The sequence below is a fragment of the Crinia signifera genome, chromosome 2 (genome assembly GCF_055691185.1).
Source record: "Crinia signifera chromosome 2, ASM5569118v1, whole genome shotgun sequence".
Taxonomy (NCBI): Eukaryota; Metazoa; Chordata; class Amphibia; order Anura; family Myobatrachidae; genus Crinia; species Crinia signifera.
Window position 1 is genome coordinate 348,856,050 of NC_139218.1, and position 19,293 is coordinate 348,875,342.

The following is a 19,293-nucleotide window of genomic DNA, read 5'->3' on the forward strand; positions in this document are numbered from 1 at the left end:
ATGTCACAGACTGTGGGATATATGTATGAAGCAGTGATAAGGGAGGAGAAGTGATAAAGTGCCTGGTACTTTATCACCGGCCAATCAGCTCCTGACTGTTAAGTTACAGGCTGGGTTTAAAAAGGGACAGTATTAGAAGCCAGTGATAAAGTACCAGGCACTGTGGGCCAGATTCTCTAAGCTTCAAAAGTGATAAAATGGAGAGTGATAAACAGCCAGCCAATCAGCTCCTACCTGCCATGTCACAGACTGTGTTTGAAAAATGTCAGGTAGGAGCTGATTGGCTGGCTGTTTATCACTCTCCATTTTATCACTTTTGAAGTTTAGAGAATCTGGCCCTTTATCACTTCTCACCCATTATTACTGCTTCATACATCTACCCCTGTGTTTGAAAACTGTCAGTCAGGAGCTGATTGGCTGGTTGTTTATCACTCTCCATTTTATCACTTTCTGAAGCTTAGTGCATCTGGCCCTTTGACTCTTATATAGGGATACAACATGGGACACCTTACCATCTATAGCTACTAGTACTGCCGTCTGCCCTTTCATCTCATGATCAGTCATCGCCTCATCTACATCAGTGGAAACGCTTAAGCCATTGCGTCTCATCCATTCCCGGTTCCCGATTAAAACCGAGTGAGGTTGTGGGGCGGTGGCACCTGCAGGTTACACAAACATGTCGTCATTGTAAGGTTATACATTGAGCGCTGTGTGTGTAACACCCCTTTTTTTGTCTATTGTTATCAGTGATGCGCAGACACAGATGCTGATAAACAGAACAGAGTAAGATCGTGTTTTTTTCTTACATAAAAGAAACATATAGAAATAAAGAGTTTGATGGCAGGCAATAAGCTACAGGTACAACTAGTCAGCCCTTGTTTGAGTGGGGTGGGGGATTTGGTTGTAATCCAGTGTAACAATTGAATTGCCCCCTTAGGAGCTGATTCTGAGTAGCACTTGCCATATAATGACCACTGTGGCTGAATGGCTACATACATTAGCGTAAGCTGGTAAATCAGGCTTCAGCGCCTACACTCGCTCTGCAAGTCAGACACTTAAAATAAATGCTTTACTGCTGTTCAGAGCAACCCTGCATAATGCTCATCTGCTTCTACTCCACTGTTCTAATGATATAGCCACGGAAGGAATGGTAGCAGGTGTTTGTGTATGGGGTGGAGTCATTGTGAGTGGGCATTCTTACACTACTAGTTATTTGGTAGGATGCACACTGCATGCTTCTCTTACTTGGTCATCAGTAGATACTGTAGAGGATGGCGCAAAATGCAGGAAACGGATGCCCACATTATGCCAGCCCTGTTCCACCAGACTGGAAGAAATTGTAATAAAAGGGGGTCGCTCCCAGACACACTGCCTGTTCTAGTAATTGTACCTCATCTTATAATAAAAAAAGGGCTAACAACTCAAACACGCTTTGTTCTTAGTGGTGTGCTGCTGCTGGGGCAGGGCACACAGTTGCCCCATGCTACAGCCAGGGTAAGCTTTCTCATGGAGATCTCCAGACAGCATTATGAAACATCCAGAATTATACCTTGTAATACCGGTTCCATGATCAGTAAGTTGTCTTCCTGAGGTCCGCTGCGGCCACTATTGTAAAGGTTCTGCTCGTTCAAACCCTCCTCACTCTGCACCAGGACACTTTCCACGTTGTTCACTTTACAGCTGATGCCACATCCTGGGACAGCCTGGAAATCAGTACAATATCCCAGGGATTCTGTGCCAAGCTCCTAGAGAACATACAATTAGCTGTTAGTTCTATTCTCACTGTTAAGAATTGCTGCCATGGCAGTTATGAAGTAAGATCCAAGGAGACCGAAAAGATGTTTTATTATATTTTTGTCGTTTTTATAGGGCAGTGTATACATTGCATGTTTGTATAGTGCTGTTATCTAGTTATAGTCATATGGATGTGTTACTTTAATATTTACTCTACACTGACATACCTTTCACACAGAAACGGGAACTTGATGAATGACAAGAACCGGTAGGTTTTCCTCTTTTGTGTGTATGTGGTTATTTTGTGTTTCTGTTACTTTTTAGTTTTCTGTTATTTTTTATATGTAAGCAATATGTTGGTACCCACTGCTGGGACCAATCGCTGCCTGCCAGCTACTCACCAATTGGCTTATCCTTCGCAGGATCCGGTGCGCTCTCCATGCAGACTCCAGTGTCTCACCAACAGTTGCCTGCTGCCCATATGTAAGATAGAGACAGTAGCACAGCCCCTGCACGTTCACTTCTCATCTTCAAAGTGGCAACGCAGGTACCTGGGTACATGGTCTAGTGCAGGCATATCCAAACTGTGGCCCTCCAGGTGTTGTGAAATTACACAACCCAGCATGCCTTGCCACAGTTTTGCTATTAGGGAATGCTAAAACTGTGGCAAGGCATGCCACTTCCCCCAAATTTGGGTAATTATACCCCTACAGTTGGGTCTGTTTCCCTCAAAGTAGGCAGTATGGACAGTGCCATCTTGTTCAGGGTCATGTGATCTAGCTTCCAACCAATTCTGAGCAATCCTGTGGTCACCTGATGCAGCCAATCCCATTACTCCTCAGGGTATAAAACTTTCTGATTCACAAGGTACAGATCGCCAGTGCCATAAGTCACACGGCTCTGTGTGTGAGCTTGGATCCTGCTAGCCTGCTCTACTGTGCAAACATATGACTATTGATACCATTGATCATCTGATCCATCTACCATCGCTATCATCAGTCATCCGATTCACCTACTATCAGTACCATTGATAATTCGTTTCCACCTGTCAGCACTTCTAGCACAGTGTTGGTTTCACCATTGCCAGCAGCTAGCTGATCCTGCTCTCATTGGGGCAGATGTATTAAGCCTTAACAAGAGATAAATGCAAGGGTGATAAGGAGAGATAAATGTCCAGCCAATCACCTGCTAACTGACTTTTTTCAAACACAGCATGTAACATGGTAGTTAGCAGGTAATTGGCCGGACGTTTATCTCTCCTTATCACCCTTGCATTTATCTCTTGTTAAAGCTTAATACATCTGCCCCATTATCGGTATACTACTTGGACTCTAGTTATATTCCTGAGCCATCCAATGAGCTCTAGTGTGGGCTGCGGGGTTCCACCGCCGACAGCTTAGATTCTGCGCCCTGGCTTTGAGTTCATCTTTGTTTTGGACTATTTAGTTTTGCTGATTACATTTATACTTTTACATGCTATTACCGTTTCCGTTGTTTATCATCTGTATGGGAAGAATTATATTAAACCTCCATATCTTCAGTTTACCAGTTGTCTAGTCTCTTCGCATCTAGCCTCCAGTTCGGGGACATCCAACACCCAGGTTGTACAACCTTCGGACTGTCGCATTATTTTTGATTTGAAGAGTTGTGGCAATATTGATTTTCTGACAACCCTAGTCAGTGCTATGCATTTGTCATTTGCACATGTAATCATTCCTCTGTGAACTGGTTATTTTAATATTGTGCTTTTACTATTATTCATCAATCTGATATATTACTTCAGTCTCCACTAGAGGACCTCAGATCCCCGTATACTTTTATACTGCATTTGTATAGAACACCTGCAGGTTTACTTAAAATTCCTGGTTTCACGTCTGCTGCTTTGACAACAAGAAGTAGTTACATAATGTAGTTAGTTAGGTTGAAAAAGACGGTACTTGTGTATTTTGGCGGCGCCCATCGCATCGCATACCATAAGGCATACGATGGTATGCGATGCGACGCGATATCGGGCAATATTGTACAATGCCATACAATGCGATGCGATTAAACAATGTATAAGCACCCTGATGGGTGCTTACAATGTTAAATGCACCCCCCCGCCACCCCCCCACTATAAACGTGAACTCGAAGCGTGGCGAGCGCAGCGAGACCGCGAGGGGCGGCGGTACGCGTCCTCCGACCTTTTCATACCCCCACTATCCACGTCGGCGTGGAGTTGAGAATAGAAAGTGTGGCGAGCGCAGCGGATACCTGTGAAGCCCGCGAGGGGACTCCGATACCTGTGAAGGTATCCGCGTGCGCTCGCCACGCTTCGGGCTCGGTGGCTCGCTGCGCTCGCCACACTTTCTATTCTCAACTCCACGCGGACGTGGATAGTGGGGGTATGAAAAGGTCGGAGGACGCGTACCGCCGCCCCTCGCGGGCTCGCTGCGCTCGCCACGCTTCGGGTTTACGTTTATAGTGGGGGGGTGGCGTGGGGGTGCATTTAACATTGGAAGCACCCATTAGGGTGCTTATACAATCTTTCATCGCATAGGGGGCAAAAATCGCGTCGTATCGCATTGCATGCCATCGGGTGCATGGCATGCGATGCGATGCGATTAAAACATCACACGATGGAGATCGGGGGCGCCGCCAAAATACACAAGTACCAAAAAGACAATTGTCCATTGCGTTTAACCTATATTAAATATAAGATGTTCTACCTATTTCACCTAATCTGAGCACACAAGGTCCTTTTTATTGTGGTTTTTATCATGGATCCGTGTTTCTCATCATCTATATATAGATGATACACATGCACACACAGAGGCAATCACAAGGTAGCAGACTAGCTTTCGAAGCATTTGCTTACTAGTCTACTATATCACTCCTTACTTTCTGTGCATAACTCAGCATGGCTACAAAAAGGCCTCATCTGCTACTACACAAGTATATTCACTTCTAGACCTTAAAAGCCATTGCAAGCGGTAGATCAGGTTGGGTCCTCTTTCCCTATAAAATGTGTAGATGGGTCCATATTGACCCATCTACACATGGGGTCCTTACCACCATAGTTGATGGAATCAAACGGACCTTTCAATAAGAGTTGTGAAGACCAGTAGACAAATTTAAATCTGTGCTCGCTTCTCTGGGCACAAAATCAGATGCCCTGGATTCCAAGGTGGACGATTTTTGCCACTATCAAGAGGTAGTGGATAGATAACGGAGGTCAATAATCTCAAAGAAACTCATGAGGACTTGGAAACCAATCACGCATGTGTGCGCGCCGGGTCCCGGGGCTGCAGCGGCTTCCGGTGTCTCGTCCCCCCCTGCAGCAGCGTCTCCTGGGGCCAGTTGCTTGGCAACCAGGGACAACGCTCCTGGGTGCTGCTTCCGCAGGAGGTTCCTGCGGTTGCCCGGCAACCGGGGATGCTAGGTAATGGCAGCGCCATTGTTACACAGTCTTCGCCAATATAACTATAATTGTACCTGTGATGTGTCAGCTGTAGCTAAACCTATATGGCTATTGATGTGTACTGTATGTGTATATCACATTGTGTGTAAGTGCCTGACAGTAAATCATATGTACTGTACTTTGTGTATGAGTGTAAATGCCACTATTAGTAAAACCTCTATAGTATGTTTCTGAACAATACAATGCTCTAGTCAATACATATGTCTAATAGTATTTTTGGGGTAAACCAAAAAAAAACTAACTTTTATAAGTTGTTCATGGATTAAATTGGTTATTAAATGTCCATCAACCTTCTTACAAATCGAATAACCCCTTTCGGATACCAGACCACTAGCATGTACAAGACTGAAGTACTTTCTCTCTATTCCATAGTATACTTGTTTATTAAAGGGGTGTGCATGTTATTGTTTCTGTAGCCTACAGGTTTATTACCTCTTTGCAGAATTTGGAGACTGCCATTCCCAGGGGATGCTCACTGCTGGCTTCTGCTGTTCCAACTACAGCCAGCATCCTCTTCAGAGGCATCCTGGCTACATCGCCCAGTAGCAGAACTCTCGTGACTTTAGGGACGCCTTGTGTTATTGTACCAGTTTTATCAAACATCACCGTATTTATCTGAAACAAGAAAACAACATCCTAATTCACTGTGTACAGGGAATATGACTCGGGGGCCGATTCAGAATTCGCACCCTCCAGTGATGGCTTGGGTCTGGGCACGCGCAATGTCCCCAAATGACAGACAAGGGGAATTTCTGGGAGATAGAGATGCTTGGCGAGCCCCAGCGAATGCAGGCGTTCCCCTGCCTGCTCAGGGTGGGCGGATGACGAAAACACACACCCCGATTTGGCATCGCTACAAGCAGCCGCTGAGTGGCTCCTGGGTCGCGCGGAGGCTGCGAGAGCTGAGCAGAGAAGGAGAAATCATTTGATGCTAAGTAACCATCAATTGATTTTGATTGTGTCAGAGAGATATCCCACCTTGTGTGCCATCTCCAGAGGTTCTCCACCTTTGATAAGGATACCATTCTGTGCAGCCACTCCAGTACCCACCATCACCGCAGTAGGTGTAGCCAGGCCTAAAGCACACGGACAGGCAATAGACAGCACAGTGATGGAAGTCTGGAATGCCACCCGTATGATGACTTCAGCCTTAGAGATCTTTTTGCTGTAATTCTGCAAATAAGAATAATTATGAAATATAAACCGTTACAAATAGATAATAATAGATAATTCCAGTTGCATACTTTGCTAATTTTCAAGTTATTGTGTTGTTTGTATCGCTCAACAAGAGAACAAGTTGCTACATACATAAAAACTGTAGAAGAAATAATTCATAGTTTTCATGTACTAAGGGCAAGTAGGTTATTATCAGTAAGTAAGTAACTACCGTAGCTAGAAAGATGGATCATTGAGACAGGTTCTGGCCAATAATGAAGGAGACAGTGGATAAATGACTGACAGCTGTGATTTACTGACTAGGTGGAAGGAATAAGGGCCAGCAGTTACTTAAAATAGTTACTTAAAACAGTAATGAGAGTCACTGATTATCTTGTATTGTGTGGAATAATTTATATTGTAGTTGAATTTGTTCTATTCTTTATTTAAAAGTGTTTAGTTAATATGTGGAGTAAGAATGAGTCGCAGTTCGCTTGAGGTGCTAGGTAGCGAAACAATTCAGAAGACCCAATACCTTTGCTTGCAGAAAAAGTGAGTTAACAAGAGATCTATGGTATAGGTAGGGAGGCCTTTCCCGGGCCATTTTTTTCAATCCCGGGTTTCAGGATTGAAAAACTGTCAATCCCGGGATTGGACTCCTGATATGCCCAATCCTGCATTTGTGAGCAAGGAGCATAGAGACAGTGCCGACAGCCGGGCCCTATACATGGCAGCGGAGGAGGTGGATGAGCAGGTGAGATGACTGCAGGGGGCACGCTCGGCAGGTTGGGGAGGAGGTAGGGGAGCAGACGAGGTGACATCGGCGGGCTGGGGAGGAGTCGGCTTACTCTGGAGTCCGGGCAGACGTGGCGTCATGGAATCCTAGTGTGGCCGCGCAGCGTGAACTCTCACATCACACTGCGCAGCCACACAAACTTGTTGTCAGCCAGCACCTGAGCTGAGCGCTGCTTGCGCTCAGTGCTGCACGGGAGAAGGGGATCAAATGCACATGCACATTGTGATCCCGTAATCCCAGGATTGGAGCCTCCAATCCCGGGACTCAAATCCTGGCCCAACAATGCCTTAATTCCCGCGATCCCGCTGATCCCGATCCTGGGATTGGCATCCCTAATAATAAGTCTGGATGACAAGTTACAAGCACGGCCTGATTAAGGGATCCAGCCACCCGAGGCTAATACAGAAGTTGCTCACAAGATCTCCTTCTTCCGGCATCCCTGCCTCGGTGACGCCACCAATCCCAGCAGACTCTGCTGCTCCTACAGTCCGCCCCCCCCCATCCCTCCCCTAGGGAGGTGAGAGAATATGGGGAAGTAGATATAATATAAAGCCTGGGTCAATGAGATTATGAGTTGAAGGGATGTGGCATATAGACTATATAGGAATGTCTGGCTCTTTATGAGGTAATACTACAATTTAGGGGTATGAGGAATGACTGTGTGTAAGAGGGTAGGATGTGCTGTGACATAGGGAAAGTTCAAGCTCATTACAAGAATAATATAAGAAACAACTTACAGGAAAATATTTGATTATAACATCAAAATTCACAAAGCCAACCGTGATCCAGGCGATCAGCGTCAGGAGGGAAACGCAGATTATAAATGGGACAAAGTAGCCACTGATTTTATCGGCCAACTGTTGGATCGGAGCCTAGAAAATTACAATAAAACGGAGAGATTATTCATAACTTCAAATGGAAATCCTATGTCATTAAAGGCTAATGCTGCGCCTCACCTCTATGGGTGGAGGGGGATTCAAAAGTTTTGTGTGCCAGTTGCCACTAAAGGGCGTCCGACGTAGTAATTACTCCGTTCAGCTTCGGGCCCTGACATTGCTGATATGTTGTTCCATCATGTTGATGGGCTGATAACTAGTATTTATATAGATGTACAATGTGCTCCCAAAGGGATGCGAACGGATGTGTACACGTATACATCCATTTGCATCCGGCCGCACAGAGGATCATTTGAAGGTTACTTACCATTCAATACTTTCTTCTCCTGTGGCCAGCAGCTGGAGTCACTCACTTGGCGAAATCGGGAGCGGGCGCCGTTACAATCTGCCCACCCTGAACAGGCCGGGGAATGCCTGCGTCTCATGCTGGGGGTGCACCCAGGAACGTCCCATGCCTGTCACTCAGGCTGCGAGCACCTTGGCGAAGGGAAAACTTGCCGAAGGCGCTCACAGCCGAGCCCTGCAATGCACATTAGCAACTATGCCCATGCACAAGGGAACAGAATGTCCGAATTTGGACCTGTGTGAACACGTCTGAATTGGCCCCAGTGTCTAAAGGTCAGGTTTGGCAAGTCTCAGGCCTTTGGGCCTAATTCCATACTGTAATGGCAATATGAGTTCTATGAGTTAAGCCAAACAAAGGGTCTAATCGCAGGACAATTTGTTTCTCAAAATGGGCACAAACATGTGCACTGCCGGTGGGGCAGGTGTGACATGTATAGAGAGAGAGTGAGATTTGGAAGAGTAGTGTTCAAACTGAAATCTCAAATGTAGTATAAAAGCAGCCCATTTTGAGAACAAATTTGTCCTGCGATTAGACCCTTTGTTTGTCTTAACTCATAGACCTCATATTGCCATTACAGTAACTGGCATTCCCTCCTGTTTCTTCTGTCTCCGTCTGTCCACTCCTACTTTGTTACCTATTTCTTGAGTTCTATTTTTCTATTTAATCATGGCCATAGTTTACACAAGTGTGGTGTGCGAGTGATATAAAGATGGCATTTGCCATGTCTTATAGTGTGTACACACGGTGCGATATGGCTTTCGATGTTGCCGATATAGTAAACATCGGAAGCCAGATCGCATGGTGATTGTATGCTTTTGTAGGGCTTGCGATCCCCGATGCGCTGCCAATGCATGCTCCCCTGTGAGTGAAAGTCGGCGGTCAAATAGAGAGGGCAGCCAAGACTATATAGTGCAGATCTGCACTATATAGTCAAAAATGTGCCACTGCATGCATGCCGTGGGACTCGCATAGCACGCCGAATCTACCGTGTGTACACACCATTACAAGTATCTTGTAATGGAAACATGGCATTGTTAATCCAGTATTTGCATTTTGCAGCATACTGTATTTGTTTTTACCTTGGACATTTGAGCTTCCTCCACTAATTTAACGATTTGTGCCAGCGTGGTGTCCGAGCCAACATGAGTCGCTTCAACGAGCACTGAACCATGAGCATTGATGGAGCCGGCAATCACCATGCTTCCTGGCTTCTTCCGGACGGGCATCGGCTCACCTAGATGACATTGTCACAAGAGCATTGAAAGTAATACAAGGAACTACGTATATAGGGTCTGCCAACCGCAGCTTCTCAAGGGTAGCATACATTAGAATGATAAACAAATTGGACAAGGAGCATCAACTTTTCATGGACAAATATACATTATATCTTATAGATAAGATTTTTCTAAGATGGTAGTTCTATTGAAGATGGGATGTTTCCCATAGCAACCATTCTATTTATTATCTTATAGAAGGTGCTAAATAAATAAATAGAATCTGATTGGTTGCTATGGGCAACACCACACCTTACATATTAGTACATTTATCCCCAAGTATCCTTAGCACTGCTCAGGGAAACCCGCACAATGGGGCTGATTCGTCCGTCTCAGATGGTCGGGAGTTGGCTGAATTGCGGGCAGGAAGGAGCATTGGGTGGGGAAACACAGGAATGCCCCGCATTATATGGGCGTGCCCATAAAAATGCTGGGCGTACCCCTGCAGACACAGGCGTGTTGATAACTGCTTGGGGTGGGCAGTTGACGTAACATGATGTCAGCACCCTCCCCATATTCGGAGGACAGCATTCCAATGAAAAGTAAGACCTGGCTTACTTTTCATTTAGAACGGAGGAAAAATCATGCTGGGTTCTTAATGACAGTATATCATGCCATAGACTGGTATATAATGTATTTAGGTAACTTACACAATCTATGTTTTGACTTCTGCTGATGACACTCTTCCCTCACGCACCAAGTTCATTTTTTTCATTTACATGTATTTCATTAAATAATTACCTGTTATAAGAGATTCGTCCGCCATAGATGTCCCCTCAATGACCTTTCCATCAACTGGAAACTTGCCCCCAGGTACAACTTTCACAATATCTCCTCTCTGGACTAATTCTACAGCCACCTGCTCTTCCCTGTGACGAACAAAAGTTGTGTTACCGTAAACAATATTTAGTAATATTTATATCATTAGAGTTCTTTCAGACAGTATTATGTAGGAACCCCACCATGTTACTAATAAATCAGAATTTTATCCGAAAATGTTTTTTTTTGTTGTTTTGTTTCTTTAATGTAATGAAAATTGTAGACCATTAAAATAATTGCAACAATAAATTACTTTTATCAGAAAAATCTTTGCAAATTGATAAAAGAGAAAAACCTCAGTGTGTTACCTCAGAATGGAGTGATCTGGTCCAAGAGTAACAATGGTCGCCTCAGTAGCTTGCAGGGATATCAGCTTGGCCAAAGCCTCCGATGTTCTGCTCTGTGATACAAGGGAAGTCACAATCGGAGTTTGGATAACTATTCTTTACCACAATGTTGGAGCAAGCTATCTATCTCCAGGATGCTAAAACACACCAGATTTTCTGAAAACAAATTCAAACTCTTCCTATCAACTTTAACCTGCTGATGAGCGAGTATTGTCAGTCCCGGTTGTACTGCACATGCATCGTGGAACGGGGAGTGGCAGCAAAAAGCAGGCAAGTCACAACCATTTTTGTATGCAGAATGACAACCGCCAAAACATGGCACCTGCATCTAAGTACATGCTGCCATTTTGTGTGACCATAGGGCTATCCGATGGTCGATGTAACCAATTCTGCGTCTGTAGATGCTGATATTTGCGGTGTCACTCTCAATCCATTTCCAGGTATCTGCAGCATTAGCATATTGTCGTACAGTAAACTGCATATGGGATCACAGCTTGGAATGCATTAGGTCCATGTATGGAAGGCCACCCTCCTTGATCCCCATGGGCGTATCTATAATGGGTGCAGGGTGTGCAGTGCACATGGGTCCCTGATTCCGGGGAAGGCCCACTCTGCAACTATTTACAATGCTGCCATGTTTCTGGAGATCTGAGCGGTAAATATCACCGGGAACATGGAGCAACGCTGTAACCAATGTATATGCATGGCATTATGCCCCCCAATTTATTTTACAGAATTAAATAAAAAATGATAACGATTACTGTACTGTTTGGATTATAACATAAAAGTCACCTTCAAAGAACTGAATATAGACAGTTACCATACAAATAGTTTTATATGATTTCTAATACTTTTATTGGATACAATGTGGGTGATTCAAGTCACGCACAAAGCACATTTAGGGGCCAATTCTTGTTCACATGCTATTAACCGAATTCGGACCGATGGTCAGGGTACGCACATGCGCATTTCTGCACATGGGCAAACCCCGATTTCGAATGGTAGTGGCGAATTGCTCACTCGCCAAGCAGTTAGCAGCTGGGAGGGAGAGATGGGTGGCGGTCATGGGCGGTGGAGGCGCTGGCCCATGGGAATGCACAGAGGCAGGTGGCTGATGTCACATGATGTCAGCCACCTGCCCTGTCTTTGTCCTGGTGGACGCAAATATAAGTCAGTCTCAACTGACTTATATTTGCTAAGGCAAGGGAAATCCTTTGATGGGCGGTGGCACAGGGACTCTGTAAACTGTGAGCTTTGCAGCTTACCAAGACAATCAGAATGACCCCCTTGGTTTGCTAATGGTCAAAACCATGTGCACCGCAGGTGGGGCAGATGTAACATGTGTAGAGAGAGTTATGGGCCCTACACACAGAGCGATATTCAGCCATAATTTCAATAAATCGCTCAGAAAGTAGTTCTGTGTGTGTGTGTAGACCACACAGCGTTTCAAATGCGTGGTTCCACGGGTCTGAATCTTCCGCTGATTAATAAAATGCAAACCGGTTATTAATCGGTTGGGGCTAGTGTTCTCAATGGAGTCGCCTTGCTCGGCACACAGCGCTGTGTGCTGAGAGGGAGAGCACTCTGAGCGAAGCAGCATCGCTCAGAACGCTCTCCCTACGCACGTCAGTATGTGTGTAGGGCCCATTAGATTGGGGGGGGGTTGTACTTCAAACTGATGTCTATATTACAGTGTAAAAATAAAGCAGTCAGTATTTACCCTGCACAGAAACAAAATAACCCAAATCTAACTCTCTCTGCACATGTTACATCAGCCCCACCTGCAGTGTAGCATGGTTTTGGCATTAGCAAATAGTGGGTGAGATTTAATAGGATGAGAGATTCAGAAAGTGAGAGATTTGGGAAGAAATCTCCAGGGTTTTTTTTAAAGCGGCAATCATTTAGACTGCAAAACCAGTATGATTTTGCAGTGTAAATGATTGCCGCTTTAAAAAAAAACTGGAGATTGCTTACCAAATCTCTGAATCTCTCATCCTATTAAATCTCACCCCAAATGTGCTTTGCGAGTGAACCTGAATCAACCCTTATATCCCATATATTGATGTAGTTACACACAAACATACTGTGTCCCTACAGAAAACAAGTGTGTTTTAGCATAGTAATAATCATAGTAATAACTTGAAATAACATTGGGGAGTAATTCAGATGTGGATGGAGAAGCCCTATATGCAGTACCAGTTATCTGCGCTTATGCAGGACCCGCGGTGTCTCCTGATGCATTACCATTATTACTGCTATCACTGCTGCTGCCTAGTAACCGGCTACAATAGCCCCTTCATCCAAATCTGAATGAGGGCCATTAATTGGATTTTAATGTATTCCCATTTAAAGTGGTACATTTACTAAGATGGGTGTTCTACTGAAGAGTCGTGTTAACGAAAGCAACCAATCAGATTCTACTTCTTATTTACAGTTATTTAGCACCTTCTAGAAGATAATACATATAATTTGATTGGTTTCCCATAGCAACATCCCATCATCAGTAGAACATGGAGAGAGAGAAAGTACCCACCAATCAGCTCCTAACTGTCACGTTAAGGCTATGGGGTATATTCAATTGAGGTAAAAACTGCCAAAAAGACGTCAGTTTTCGTCATGATTAGATTGGAAGGGGTTCCGATCTATTCATTGCTAGCTGTTTTTTGTCCTGCAGGTTGAAATGTTCTGACCTGCCGAGAACCAGGTGGACTGACGGAATAGCCGCTAATCTACCTGCTTTTGACAGAAACACAGTCAAAACTGTGCTGACAGCAGGCTCACAATGAGCGTCTCAGCGTGAGAGCTCATGCTGAGCCTGCCATTAGCACAGCACATGCTGTAGGTGTGCGCTGCTGCTGCCGCTGAAGGGGTGGGGGGATAATATAAAAAAAGAAAATAACTCGACTTTAGAGGATTTTTTTCACACTCCCCATAATACTATTGGGGGTGTGGCCTAACCGCAGGAGGTGGCTACGCCCCCAATTTTACCGGGGCCCGGAATACCTCTCGCAGTGTATATGCTCCCTGTCCGTGCATACACACTCCGTACCATGCACATGCACGGTCATTCAATAATCGGCAGGGTTGCGAATGGGTCTGAATCAGGCCCAATATACAAAAATGTATAGAACAAAAACAATAAAAATACAGAAAATGTAAATTTCGTTATATAAACTAGTAAATATTACAACCACATGGAAGGGAGCAATTGGCAGAACACAAGACTCTAAGCAATGCTTGATACACAGCTCATGTAACCAGATCAGTTTACAGGTAAGGATTAATGTGTAAGTACGTAAACTGATAAACTTAATCCCGTAAGCTCTGCTGTAATCGGCATATCGTTATCCTGCCAACTATAGTGTTGCCAATACTCACAAGCACTCTTAATGGTTAAACATTTCCAGATTTGTGGAGATTTCCTGTTGAGCCCCGCAGGGACTAATCTATCACAATTACCTTTGCTATGTGCTCCAGCCACCTTCCCAGGGAAATAAACATGAACAGCATAGGGGGTGTATCAAAGAAAGTCTCTGGGCTCTGCTCAGACCACTCGGCCATGGCCACAATCAGGATACACACAGAGTAGATATAGGCGATGGACGTGGCTAGGACAATGAGCACATCCATGTTGGCTGCTTTGTGTTTCAGTGACTTGTAAGCCTGGACATAGAAGTACCATCCTCCAAAGATCTGTGGATCAGATAAGCGTTACACCTTTACTCAAAGCTTTTATCACCACAATTATTCCGCATACACATAGTGCAGCATTTACATAGTAAATACATTATTTTATTTATGCCATAATTAGGACTTACATCCCCTGTAGAAAATGTGATGTAGGGTCTTACTGACATACATAGGGAATCAGAGCAATCATAATTGGTAGGCAGTATGTAGCATCACCTTTAAAGAAATACATAGGAATGTAGGGTATTATAGCACTGTAACCAATACCTGACACCAAATTCTGCAGAGCAGGGAGGTGCCAGGCAGAAGAAGCACTGCGACCTGCTGCTGCCCGGCTACTGCAGGAGAGAGGTGGCAGGGAGCAGGAAACATGCAGTAGTGGGCGGGCTGGAGATTTCAAAACTTCCATTGAAATCAATGGGTGGCCGTGCTGCCCATGCTGCCAACTGTGTTGTTTGAACTCCTGCGCTGCCAACACTGACGGCACCCAGACATTAAAGAGACAGCAGGTACTCCTTCACTGTTGGCACCCTTGCATACAGCCACCTCACACACTTAGGATACCGCTGGCACTCCGACACAACTGCCGACACTGTCGTCTCCCTCAAACTAAGAACACCGCCAGAGCTGAGTGCACCGCCGTGACACCTGTACTGCTGACACAGCCAGCACTGCTGCAACCCTGCTCTGATGACACCGCCAGCACCCCTGAACTGCCAACACCGCTGACACTCCTGCACTGCTGACATTGTCATCTCCCTTGAACTGAGGACACCACACCGCCCTCAAATTGAGTGCACCACCGGTATACCTTTTCTACCAAGACCCTGCTCTGAGGACACCGCCAGCACTCCTGCACTGGTGATAGTATTGTCTTCCTCTAAGTGAGGACACCACCACCCTCGAACTGAGTACCCCACCAGCACACCTGAATTGCTGACACTCCTGCACTGCCAACACTGTTGGACAGAGGACACCACCGCCACCCTCGGACTAAGTACAACACCAGCACACCTGTATTATCTACACAGATGGTACTACTGCACAGCTGACACCCTGCTCTGAGGACACCACCAGCACCCCTGCACTACCAACACAACCTGTTACAGTTTACCACTGGCATATCCGACCCATAGTGTATCCAACACAAACTATGGGCCTAGGGTAGGGGTGAGCAATTATTTTAGCTGGGGGGGCCACTTAATACTTCTGGTAAATATTCGAGAGCCATGCTCCGGAAAAGGGGGTGTGGCCACTCAAAAGGGTATGAGACCATTCACAAGGGGGAGTGTCCTTGAGTGTATTGTACCACAACACATACTTATACTTGCCCCTTACACATTATGCCACACTGATTTAGCCAAAATTCACATTATTCAAATTCACATTATGGCACACGGTAGGAGCCAAAATTCACATTATATAATCCAGTAATTAAAAAAAAAAAAAACAGTGATGAAAACCAACAGCATCCAGTATTATGCTGGTGTGACAAAAAAAAGAAAATCGAACTTCAAAAATCGCATGACTAAAAATCACCCGAAAAATAGACCTGCTCCTGGCAGTTTGATAGAACCCTGCACAGATCAGTGAAAAAGTAAGTATAAACAAGTTGGTTTAAACCAAACAAAATACATGAAAAACCCATGTCAACCCTTTTCCATTTGCCGACCTTTTGACCATGTTGACATAATGCATGGCAACCATTTTGATTGTCAACCAATAGTGGTCGACCTTTTGACTGTCGATCTAGACACTGGCAAAGTAATGACCGCATCCCTGGCAAATGTGCCCAAAGAAACCAATATGAAATGTGCTACTGTATATGACTATATATATATTGAGCAGCACGGATGGTGTAATGGTTAGCATTACTGCCTCACACCAGAGGTCATGGGTTTGATTCCCACCATGGCTCTAACTGTGTGGAGTTTGTATATTCTCCCCGTACTTGCGTGGGTTTCCTCCGGGTACTCCGGTTTCCTCCCACAATCCAAAGATGTACTGGTAGGCTAATTGGCTCCCAACAGGGAATATAGATTGTAAGCCCCACTGGGGCAGGGACTGAATGTTCAAATATTCTCTGTAAAGCGCTGCGGAATATGTGTGCGCTATATAAGAAACTGTTAATAAATTATATATATATATATATATCAGGGTTGCCGACTTTCAAAAAATCCTCTCCGGGAGAAGCCCAGAGAGGAATCTTGCATTACGCGTTTTGGGGGTGGGGCTTAACTGTGACGTCATTAAGCCCCGTCCCCATTACGTCAAATAGCCAAAATAACTGTTATCCATGGAGGGGGCGGGGCTAAACGACACGATTGTGCCGTTTTAGCTCCGCCCCCTCCCCTGAGACCCGTGGATTGCGGCATATAAATGCCGCGATCGGGGGGCTCAGTGGGGGTCCCCCTGATTCCGGGAGGGTTTGCTTATCCTTTCGGGGGCCGGGAGGAAGGACCCGATTTTCGGGAGACTCCCGCAAATTCCGGGAGGGTCGGCAACCCTGATATATATATATATATATAATTTTTGTTTGTTTCTTGATACAATTTTAGAAAATTGAAAGTGACCCTTAACCCTTTACGTGCCAACAGCTCTGTGTGAGATGCGCAAAAAAAGCCACTAAAAAATGCCAGCGTCAGTCACATTTGTTATATATAAATTCAAATTAAAAATTGTATGCAAAAAAAAAAAAAAGATTGTATTTACTATATAAGGTAAATATTACAGGTCATTATGATGAATAAAAATGTTTGCTTGAAAATGTTCACAATTTCGACAAATTCTCTTGGCACACAAAGGGTTAAAGTGAAGCATAATGCTGTGGCTGCTGGAAAGATGGGTGGCAGAGTATTTGTAGCTTGGTCATTAGACAAACATTCCAAATACAGTTTACAGTCTAAATAACCTTGCTCCAATACATCAGAAAAACACTTACACTGCACATACCTGGACTAGTGTACAAAGTATAAAAAAGATGATGTTCATGATGGATAATCCAGGAATAATGTTTTTGTCCAGCGCAGAAGGGATATTGTTATTGTGAGTAATTAACATGTAGATCATGATGCAGATAACTGGGATCCCAAATAAAAGACTGAACAAAAAGGAATTTCTCCACCTGTAATTCATGGAAAATATGTATATTTTAAGACTCAACTTTGTACATACCGCAACTTCCTACATTGGTAGGAACATTTTCTGATAACTAGTATTAGGAGATTTGGCTGATAAGGGTCAGTTCAATAGAAAGCAGTAACATTTATTCCAAAGCTGAGTTATGTACATCACAAATGCTATCATGTAGGCCAGTGACAAGATAATTCAAAAAGAGGAAAGTATGTCCTTTTGTTGGTGCACCAATGTTAATTTTAAAATTTAACTTTTATTATATTTGTAACTTAAAATTGCAAAATAAAAATTTAAACATGAAAAGTGAAAAAACGACAAGTACTAGGGTGAGATTTAATAGGATGAGAGATTCAGAAAGTGAGAGATTTGGGAAGAAATCTCCAGTTTTTTTAAAGCGGCAATCATTTCCACTGCAAAATCACACTGATTTTGCAGTGTAAATGATTGCCGCTTTAAAAAAAACTGGAGATTTCTTCCCAAATCTCTCACTTTCTGAATCTCTCATCCTATTAAATCTCACCCCAAGTGTTTTAAAATGAGGTGGCGGGCCGGTATCACAATAATTAGCACTGGTATCTACTGTTATAGTAGTGTCAGTAGCCGGTAAGTACAGGTTGAGTATCCCTTATCCAAAATGCTCGGGACCAGGAGAATTTTGGATAATGGATTATTCCGTATTTTGGAATATTTTAATGATGTATTTGAAGTATCTTGCATTTATGCTGTATAAACACATCAACCACATAAAATGCACACAAATATATTTTATTTGTTCAAAAAACAAGGTTTCAAAACATGAAACAAAATTTGTGCCCTATCTCAGATATTGAATTTGAATGCCAAGCAATCATTTTCTTGTACATATATAGTACCAGTTACATATCATGTCCTCAGTAGTGCCAGTTACATATCATGTCCTCAGTAGTGCTGTTACAAATGTCCCCAGTGGGTTTTTAGCAAAAAAAAAAAAATTCACTTTCTGGAATGTATGGTTTTCGGAATAATTCGGATAACGGATATTCAGATACGGGATACTCAACCTGTATGTCAATCAGTCAGTTTATTTAGATGAAGATGTGCAGTGTTTTCACGGTATTCCTGACCTTAGTTCCTTCACATATTTGATACAAAGTGACTATGATATAATCCACTATTCCGTATCCTTTAACATGACTATTCTTTATTATATGTGGAGTCTAAATTGTTTATTTAGTAGCTGAATACCGCAAATTAAATTGCTGAATTGCATTCAATCAGTTTCATAAAACAATGGTGTAGAGGCAGCGGCTCATCTGTATATCACTGTCTCTACCTCTTAACAGGAACACGGGGTAGTTAGGGTTAAGAAATAGAAAGATATATAGAGGGCGGATAAGGTGGCCCGACTAGATGGCTGCAGGAACTCAAATTCCAGTACCGAAGTTGTATGCACTTCGTAAAGCTGCCTCAGTAGAAGAGGCGGGCGGTTATTAGTATGCGTAACCGCACATCACTGAGCGGTGCCAGGGGTGCTGTGCACTGTACCAGACCTCACCCGTGCTGCTGTTTACTGCAGTTACTGTTACTGCTGCCATGCAGCTACCTCAGTGTGAGAGCCGTGCGGCTTTAGGTAACGTATATTATGGTACGTTACTGAGCGGT

The 19,293-nt window shown here is 44.0% G+C and overlaps 1 protein-coding gene across 1 annotated transcript in view; it reads right to left on the minus strand.

The window, feature by feature from the left end:
• Positions 1-19,293, minus strand: part of ATP7B (ATPase copper transporting beta) — an 88,276-nt gene that overhangs the window by 16,639 nt on the left and 52,344 nt on the right. Inside the window, exons 8-17 of the mRNA XM_083169711.1 lie at positions 17,470-17,641; positions 14,287-14,520; positions 10,789-10,880; positions 10,403-10,530; positions 9,467-9,621; positions 7,883-8,017; positions 6,173-6,367; positions 5,627-5,809; positions 1,550-1,745; positions 513-659 (exon numbers count right to left, since the gene is read on the minus strand). Of these exons, the coding sequence (XP_083025837.1) occupies positions 513-659; positions 1,550-1,745; positions 5,627-5,809; positions 6,173-6,367; positions 7,883-8,017; positions 9,467-9,621; positions 10,403-10,530; positions 10,789-10,880; positions 14,287-14,520; positions 17,470-17,641 (1,637 nt within the window). The remainder of the gene's footprint in view (positions 1-512; positions 660-1,549; positions 1,746-5,626; positions 5,810-6,172; positions 6,368-7,882; positions 8,018-9,466; positions 9,622-10,402; positions 10,531-10,788; positions 10,881-14,286; positions 14,521-17,469; positions 17,642-19,293) is intronic.